Source organism: Orbicella franksi, chromosome 2, assembly GCF_964199315.1.
Source record: "Orbicella franksi chromosome 2, jaOrbFran1.1, whole genome shotgun sequence".
Taxonomy (NCBI): domain Eukaryota; kingdom Metazoa; phylum Cnidaria; class Anthozoa; order Scleractinia; family Merulinidae; genus Orbicella; species Orbicella franksi.
In genome coordinates this window covers 21,606,213-21,615,200 of record NC_138146.1, presented here as the reverse complement: position 1 = coordinate 21,615,200, position 8,988 = coordinate 21,606,213, and the positions used below count along the sequence as shown (strand labels likewise).

At 38.6% G+C, this 8,988-nt stretch overlaps 2 protein-coding genes across 4 annotated transcripts; one reads left to right on the top strand and one right to left on the bottom strand.

Moving 5' to 3' along the window:
• Window positions 1-82: 82 nt before the first annotated feature.
• On the top strand, window positions 83-3,373 carry LOC145478629 (uncharacterized). The gene is made up of 5 exons (XM_081456724.1): window positions 83-122; window positions 261-372; window positions 584-651; window positions 2,062-2,178; window positions 3,327-3,373. The coding sequence occupies exons 1-5, from the start codon at window positions 120-122 to the stop codon at window positions 3,345-3,347; spliced, it is 321 nt and encodes a 106-aa protein (XP_081312850.1). The 5' UTR covers window positions 83-119; the 3' UTR covers window positions 3,348-3,373.
• A 407-nt stretch (window positions 3,374-3,780) lies between these two features.
• LOC145478628 (protein NipSnap homolog 3A-like) lies at window positions 3,781-8,971 on the bottom strand. Of its 3 annotated transcripts, none has more exons than XR_014048304.1 (8): window positions 8,683-8,971; window positions 7,661-7,783; window positions 7,126-7,226; window positions 6,235-6,295; window positions 5,466-5,609; window positions 5,286-5,372; window positions 4,693-4,857; window positions 3,781-4,369 (listed from the first exon to the last, which is right to left on the bottom strand). XR_014048304.1 is itself a non-coding variant. In XM_081456722.1 (8 exons), exons 1-7 carry the CDS (start codon window positions 8,888-8,890, stop codon window positions 4,781-4,783), a joined length of 801 nt encoding a protein of 266 aa, XP_081312848.1. In that variant the 5' UTR covers window positions 8,891-8,971; the 3' UTR covers window positions 3,781-4,369; window positions 4,774-4,780. The 3 variants fall into 3 exon arrangements, 2 of the variants coding, with proteins under 2 accessions (XP_081312848.1, XP_081312847.1); XM_081456722.1 differs by having other exon boundaries at window positions 4,774-4,857; XM_081456721.1 differs by lacking the exons at window positions 3,781-4,369; window positions 4,693-4,857 and having other exon boundaries at window positions 4,872-5,372.
• Window positions 8,972-8,988: the final 17 nt, after the last annotated feature.

Below are 8,988 nucleotides of genomic sequence, written 5' to 3'. Positions count from 1 at the left end.
TCGGTTCATCTATCCCGGAGAACTGGGTACGATTGCCTCGAGATGGAGTAACCGTGTTGTTGCAATATTGGGAAAGCTGGGCCCTAATCGTTCTTTTTTCTGTCGATCGTGCGAGCAAAATGGTAAGAGAAATAGTGATTGTTATCTTCAATCCGCTTCAATCCTTTGCCATCAGTTGTTTAATTATGTTTTTAGCGGGTACAGGAGCTGTTTATTGTGTTTAGTTTGACTTAGTCGCTATTCCTGGCTATTTCTTGTAGGTGAACGTACCAAAACAACGCCGCACTTTTTGCAAGGCCAAAAAATGTCGAAGACACACTTTACACAAGGTGACTCAGTACAAGACGGGTAAAGCCAGTCTGTACGCCCAGGGTAAGAGTTTTGAGTTGTAGTGGAAATGTGGATTAGTCTTAGCACATCTCACTACATCATTTGTATTTGTACAGTTGCTTTCTGTGTTATCGAAAGGTTTAATTTTGATCAAACATTTAAGCTTATGCACTAAGAAACTACAGATGTTTCAGTAAGCTTAGCATAGCTTAGGTTTATTCCTTTTTTCTGACTACTCATACGTTTCATTTAGGAAAACGTCGCTACGATCGTAAACAGTCGGGATATGGTGGTCAAACAAAACCTATTTTCCACAAGAAGGTAAAGATAAGAACTGCTTTCTTATAATGAGCTTTATACTTGTTAGCTGAAAACAGCAGCTTCATCAACACTTCTGCAAATATTTACGTTATGTCAAACTAGTTGGAAGAATATCCAACTAGTATACCCAAGGCCAGTTTCTCTCTCTTCAACCCCTCCTCCTCCTCCTCAAGAAAACCGAGTCAATTTGAAGTAAATGGTAGGATAGTATAGTATAATGATCGCTAGTTAATTACAGTGTCAGTAGCCTATGTGTAGTTGTACCCATACTCACATTACTTATGCTACCAGTCACATGCAAAACCAACTTTGGTGTACATTCTGTACCTGTAACTACACCATGCTTTTTTATTTTGTACTGTTTTGGTGGATCATGTATCTTATGGGGAGCCTCAATTGTTGTATTGACCGATGTGTCGGTCGATATGTCAGACAATCGACTGATACATCGGTTGGCCAGCGACCAAGAGTCAACTGATAGCCCACCGGTATACGTCCCCTGATGTCGGCCGATGTATGGGCTGTGATATCATCGGTAGCTTATCAGTCAACTATCCATCAATTATCGGTCAACTGTCGGTCCTGTATCAGTTGATAGTTGAGCAAGGGTCAACCGCTAGCCCACTGATATACACTATCCACCGTCAATCAGTAAACATCCACCGACATATTACCGATATGGCAGTGACGTATTAATGCTACTTGATCAACCCTCAACCAACAATATGTCAGTCATTAGTTGATCAACACCCGCTCAAGTAACCAGTGACAGATCGACCGATATATTGACCAAGGTACCCTATAAGAACATCGGATATTCTGCTGATATGGCTGTCCATTGAAACAGTGTCGGCTGACCGATATATCACTCGATATGTTGTCCGATATATCGATTGATGTGTCGACTGATATACCAGACACCTTTTAATCAGAGTTAGTGGTTCATCAAGTAAATACAGTATCTCACTGTGCCTAGCACAGGTTTCGTGTGTTCTCTTTGATTTACTGCTGTTTGTGTTTGTTGTGATTCGCAATTATTAATGGCCATATTTACCTAGGGAGATAAAGAATGCGTCTAGCATAAAGTGCCTTAAAGTAAATTTGAGACACATTAAACTTGTGTTGTTAACACAACGAGCTATTGTGAGGGAGACTGAGATGACCCAGGAGATTCTCAACTTTCAGATTTATTTGTTTGTTTTATGCATTTGGTATTTATCTAGAGGAATGTATCCAAGAGGTACAATGCTTACCTGTTATTTTGGTTTTATCCTTGCTGCTGAGATAAAAAATGCTCTGCAATAGTCACTAGAATAAAGGGGTTAACAAGATCCTTTACATTCCTTGGGTCTTTTTTCATTTCGACACAGCATGTCTGGTTTTGCTCAAATTCACATTTTTAATCTTTAGGCTAAAACAACCAAGAAAATTGTTCTCCGTATGGAATGCACTGAGTGTAAGTACAGGAAACAAGTAGCCCTGAAAAGGTGCAAGCACTTTGAGCTTGGTGGAGACAAGAAGAGAAAGGTAACACAAAATGCACATATGTGTACTTGTGTAATATTTGGAAATTAACTAGAAGAGCAGTAGTACAAAATGTATCTGGATCCCAGATGTCTGTTGAAGTAACTTCTTTTTCAGGCCATTGCACGCACCTTTGGTTTCATTCACAGATTTAAAAAAAAATGGTCACATGATGACAAATGTCATGATTGTGTGATGAGTGAAATCCTACCGTTGGGGAAGGTGCTTCACAGTTGGTTTGCAAGTTTGTTGAGTTTCGCACGTTCTAACAAGATACAATTCAAGATATGTCACAGAGAAGATTTTGACAGTTGGAAAATCCATCACATGGATAAGATTTGCTTGAACATGCGTCCTTTTGAGTAATTTGTAACAGCTGTGCTGCAAACTGTAACCAAGAGATGTTTGTCATCGTGTGATCACTTTTTTTAATCTGGGACTGAAACCAATGGTGCATGGAATGTCCTGAAAAAAGGCCATTTCAACAGACATCTGAGATCAATAATAATCTTTGCTTGAGTCACAAGTCACTCAACTAAGAATAGAAAGCTCATCTTTGTTACTTTAGATAACATTTAGTGCTATGCTTGCCAAAGTGATACATATTGTGACATTTTATGAAACATTTCAGTGTGTCCACCTGGTTCAATTTCAGAATTATGGCTTGTAACAATGTCGGGGAAGACACAAAGTGCAACTTCACAATTTTATACGATATGTTAACAATTTTATAGTGGCCACCAGACTTCTGAGCTTTATGCACTAACATTTCCAACTTTTTTTGATATCTTGAACTCTACATGAAATTATGAGTCACTTTGTTTGGAGTCCATTTGTTAAATTGCATACTGCTGGGCTGTTGATACTTGTAGTTTGCATGATAATATATTTAATTCTACTCGCTGACTTCTGGTGTAAGAACCTTGACACACACGAAAACAACATTGCCTGATTCTTGATATAAAGATTCTTATCGCTTGGCTCAACATTGAGGGCTTAACAGAGGAATGTTCTTGGTTTTATCACAAAGTGCATGGACTAGAATAGAGAATTTAGACTTGTGTGTTCAGTACTATTACTACTTCAGAAGTTGACAACACTGTTTGTGCCTTGTGTTTCCTAACTTGAGATTTTTTTTATTCTTTTCCTAGGGACAAATGATCCAGTTCTGATTGTAATAAAGTTTCTTCTAATCTGCCATATGTGTCATTTGTTTGAGTTACTTAATACCTGCAGCTTTGGTGAAAACGAAATGTTGGTACAGAACCATAATGGGGAAGAGCAGAGTTTAATTGCATAACTTTGGTAACAGCCTAGATAGGTGTGTAACTTTCCCTTTTTTAAATGGGATAAGTTAATGGTGCAGGGATGGCACAGTGATGAGAGCGCTCGCCTCCCACCAATGTGGCCCAGGTTTGATTCTGGCCCGGTGTCAAATGTGGGTTGTATTTGTTGTTGGTTCTCAGTCTCCTGCCTTGCTCTGAGGGTTTTTCTCCAGGTTCTCCAGTTTTCCTCCCTCCACAAAAACCAACATTTCCAAATTCCAATTCAACCAGGATAGAGGACCTGCATAAAAGCAAGCTAAAGCTGATGTGGCTTCCTCTCTAAAATAATATTGTAAATTTATTTACTTTATTTATTGTAAGTAAAGTTGCTCATCCCCACTTAACATTTACCCCTTTACACTCTTGAGAAGATAACACATTCAATTCTCTATTTTGTCTTCAAACATAATGTTATACATTATAATTATCCTAATACACAATAGTCAATAGCTAATTTCGTTTGCAAAGCAAATTGAAACCAAACCAAAGATCTCCCTCAGAGCTTTATTATCTAGCTCTCTGCACGCACTGCAGGCCTATGATGAGGGAGCATAAATTATCTCCCTCAGAGCTTTATTATCTAGCTCTCTGCACGCACTGCAGGCCTATGATGAGGGAGCATAACTATTATACATCAGTTAATGTCTCAGCATTACATTATTGAGCCTGAAGGAATAATGGAAACAGTTTTGAATTACAATTTATTGGATTCCCAGGTAAAATGTGACAGATCCAACAGAAGATTTTGCTTTGAATCAACCGCCTTCCTCTTTATAATTTCCTGACTGAGAACCTGTTTTGTCATAAGTGTATACACCTTCACTGGTCCACCAGTTGATGTGACTGGCACACTATGCTCTGGGTAGTGCCTAAAATATAGACCAATGAAGGACAAATATTAATTTTAGGTTAGAGAGTTTTTCAGAAGGGGCTTAGTAACAAAAGGCTGTTTGTCTTGCATACGTCACCATGATCAATTGACCATGGAGGCATGGGAGAAAGCCATGTAGGAACTAGGCTGCTTGTGAGATCACTGGTGGATTTCTCTGAGTGACTTCTAAGATCGCAGATGGGAATAACCTAATCAAATAGCTTAAACTGTAAACTGCTTTTTGACATTTTTTTTTTGTTTTATGAAGGTTATAATGTAACAAATAACTAAACATTATGACTCAAATTCTACACATTGTACCTTCCAAAATAAATTAAACACCATGCGAGTGCTAAGTGCAAGGCTCTCAATTAACTTGCAAAAAACTTGAGCATGATGCACCTTGAATTTATTTCCATGGTGAGAATTCTGTCGGAATTAGAACCTTGGAATATGCTTTTGTTTCAAAGGGAAGGCAATCGCGGACTGAAAAAAGAAGAAAAACATTGCTCAGTCATTTCAAACTCAAATCCAGACACCCTCAAGTCCCAAATTATGTGGTGTCCAGTTTGAGGACATGTAGCTGTTTATAAAAGGGTTATTGGAAAATGGCATTGAGGGTCACTGTTAACACATCCGATGTTTATGTAAATCCTTTTGCTTGTATGCACAATTCTTCTCTTCCCATGATTTCACACAAAGAAATTTACAAATGTGCTTGATCTTGTAGTCTATCCTTTATTTTGCAGTCTTGCCTGGGTTAGGATGATTGAGGAATGTGAATCCTGTAAATCTAAAGGATTATCTTAATTCCTGTTGAACCATATCATGATGCATGGAGCATTTGCACACTAACAAAAGAAGGAAACACCCTAAAATGAGACAAAATATGAATCGGAACACTTGAGCCTTACCTGCTTCAACCCACTCTTCAAGCTGTTGGGCCTCCTTACGAATCCTAGTACGATCATCTAAACTTTGGTAAGACCACAGCATGATGGCTAAAAATAAGATCAATTAAAACAGCTCAAACATAATCTTGTACACAAATTTCAATCTTTCATAACCATACCACTTTATTTGTATAAACTTACCAGTGTTCACTGGTCCAAATTCAGTGAACCAGATGCCAACTGGTTCAGACAGCTTACAACGGTCTGGAAGACCTTGGACAAGCCTGTGTACCCACTGTTCTGTTTTACCAAGCACTATATCGTACATACGTAGCTCATACACACCTAAAAAGTTTGTAAACATAGCATTTTATTAAACATGGGATAGAGGCCAGGCAAATAGCTCTCAAAATAATGATGGGCAAAATAAATACATGAGTGCTTGAAATTTGTTTTAATTTAAATGTCTCTAGGAGATGAATGCAAGAAAGGAGACATGACTCCTCTCTGCTTTCATTCATGTATAATATATATCAGTGGTGGACACCTAACAAACCACAATTATAGCACAGTCTCATAAACTTAAGATTCAACAGGCAAGCTTTGAATAGATGCCTTTACAGAGGAAGTAATAATTAATTTGCAACTGAAAATATTCCCAGCATTAGTCTCTATTGTGCAGTTCCAGAAAATATCCATACTCCCCCACAGAAGGGATTGGAATTTCCTGAGGGGAGGGGAGGGGGGGTCTGGAAGACCAAAACATTTAAAGAAATGTATGAAGCTTAACTGGAATTTCCAGAGGGGTGGGGAGGTGTTAAAAAAATCCCTTCTGTAGGGGAGGTATGGATATTTTCTGGAACTACACATTGCAAGCTGGTTCCAGCAGTTAATCCAGAACATTTAAAAAGCAGTTTACAGTTACCAGAAGGTCCACATGACATAGTGTCAACATCCTGGCATTACTCACCTCCTGTAGTAAGTGGAGGCTTGACATCAAACCAAGGGACAGCTGTCATCACCACATTATCCTAAAATTAAACATATCAATGTAGACATTGCACCAGCTTATGAAAAATCAATTTGCATACAATCTGAATCCCATGTTAGGATGAGTTCAATAGGGTAGTTCTATCACGATACCAGTGGTAACCATCAATAGATTATGGTACCCATGTTTTGATCTGAATGACCACTGTAATTAATTAACCTGTGTCATGGATTTTGACACAGGTAGTAATGGGGGACTGAATCCAACAACTCCTCCAGAACTTTTGCTTGCCCTGCAGGAACCCTGCAGGGAATACAGCAGACATGCTTTATTTGTTGTAGCATCTGCTTTTTGCCACATTCTCTGACGGCATTTTGAGTGGTTGTACCCATGGGTTAAATCTCAAAGAAAATAAAGTTTGAGGACACCAAATGGTGGTCAATGGTCTTATAACACAGTGGTCAGATTAAACGGTTTTTTTTACATAAGGAACAGCTTTTGATCAAGTAAAAAAAACGTGCTGTCATTAGCAAACAAAGTGATCATTGGGTTGCTAATCTTGAATTACCAGTTTGTTTACTAAGTTCAATTGCTATTAGCAAAAAAAAATTATTGTGTGGCTGTTTTAGCTACTCACTGTAAATGTTTCCGTGTTTAAATTTTCTTTTGTGAAGAAGAAAAATAAAAATACAGTCGGGCTGTAGTGCATAATTATATAGTTTGAAATGCATGCCCCAGGCTGATTACTAATAATTCCACCTCGGATCACATACAGCTATAGGACACGTAATAGAAAAAACCTTTCTTTATTTTGTACTTTGACAAATAAATTAAAACATTTTTTCTATTAATTCCCAGAGGAAGGTGTACCTGCTTCACCAACATTTTTAGCATTTTCTTTATGTAACTGTTGATCCATGTTTTATCTTGTTGAAGAGCTTTCCTTGCCTCCGCTCGCTCTGCATAGCTGTCTAAAAAATGTAAATTTTCTGTTATAGCTGTAGAAATACAAAGACTGACCAGGAATCAGGCCTAAATTAATATTAGTCAAGATTGCTTATGTTTCCTGAAGTGGCAGGGAAAAAACGGGGGGAGCAGAACAATGAGAAGGGGTGGGTTGGGGTAAAGGTCACAGGAGGTAGAAGAAAAAAGATTGGAAGTCAAATTTATGGAAACATGGGAAGTGAGAGAAAAAGGAAAAGTATTCCTATGGGAGAATGGATGTGGGAAGTAAGATGGACAAGACAAGCACAGGAGACAGTTTAAACTAATAAGTCCACTTCCCTCCACCCTTCCACCCTAGGGAAGGGAAAATTATGGCATAAAAAGTGAAATGAGACATAACCTTATAACACCGGTTTACTATTACTAAGCTTCATTAACTGCTTTTATCAGAAAGAATTACCATATTCCCAAATGTGTGTGACCTCATTCACCCCTCCTATATCACTTGTCCAGTAGCCATTCAATTTTGAATTAGCATCTGATTTAAGGTGGATATATTCATTTGTTAACTGCAGGAATTCAGCTGTAAAGGGAAACAAAAATGGTAATTATTTTTAAAACAACAAGCAGAACAGCCTGAATAGTCAGCTCTCTTACCTTAAACAAGTATTATCTTGCCTGGTACTGGTCACATATATAATTTATGTTACTGTTACAGTAACAGTTTGTACAAACACTCAAGCAATTCTCATAGTTTATCCATGCAAATATATATCAGAAACATCAAACATCTGCAACATAGGTATGTGATTATGCAGTCAATTCTCAGTGATGAGTCCCCACCAGAAAAGGAACCAAAATGATTCTTCTGATTACTGACCAAGTAATCACTGATGAGGCTCTGATAGGATAAAATTCCAACATGCAACATGGCACTGAAATAGCAACATGAAGGCCAGTAAAATGAGAATTAACTGCTTTTACTTGTGTTATAATTGCAACAGTAGTGTGCAGACCTTCCAAGAGGGTTAATATAATTGCATAATTGCATAATTGGTTTAATATAACTGCAACAGTAGTGTGCAGACCTTCCAAGAGGTCTAAAATTCAGATGGGGGGACACATACATGCCCCCTCCCCCCCCCCCCTCCCCCCACCGAACACACACACACTAACAGAACCTCCAGCTTAGTGTTAGGTGAAACACTGTATGTGACATGGGCTAAGGATTTTTTTTGCCCGATCTGGAACGAAAATAGAGGTCATGTTCAGGATTGCAATCATAACTTAGACCAGAACCAAAACTGTTGGAGGTAGTCCTGCCAAGCTGGGGCGGGGGAGGGCCGGACGGGTGTGGGGGCTGTATTTTTTCTCACCATAGCGGTACATGTACAAACCCCAGATCGAATTCCCTTGAGCCCCGTGATGATTTTTGGTGGTGAAAACCAAACGGTCGGTTGAAAATAAAATATATTTCCTTACCGAAGGCTTTCGGCTTGACATAGTATGTACGCATCTCGTAAATTTTCGTGTTCTTTCCCCCGGATGATTCTGAAGTCTGACTTAACTTGGCCGACGTGGAGAGTTGATTTTGAAGCCATTTCCCAGCCAACGCACCACAAGTGATTGTACGTTGCAAACCCAACAGATTACGTGCAGTATTTCCAACCACAACAGCCATCAAAATCATAAAATTAAGGCAGTCTCATGAAAGAAAAAAAATTTAGTGGTTCAAAAAAAAATTGCTCAAAAATGATCAAACTTCTAAAGTCAGCGGTGTTTGCGTGA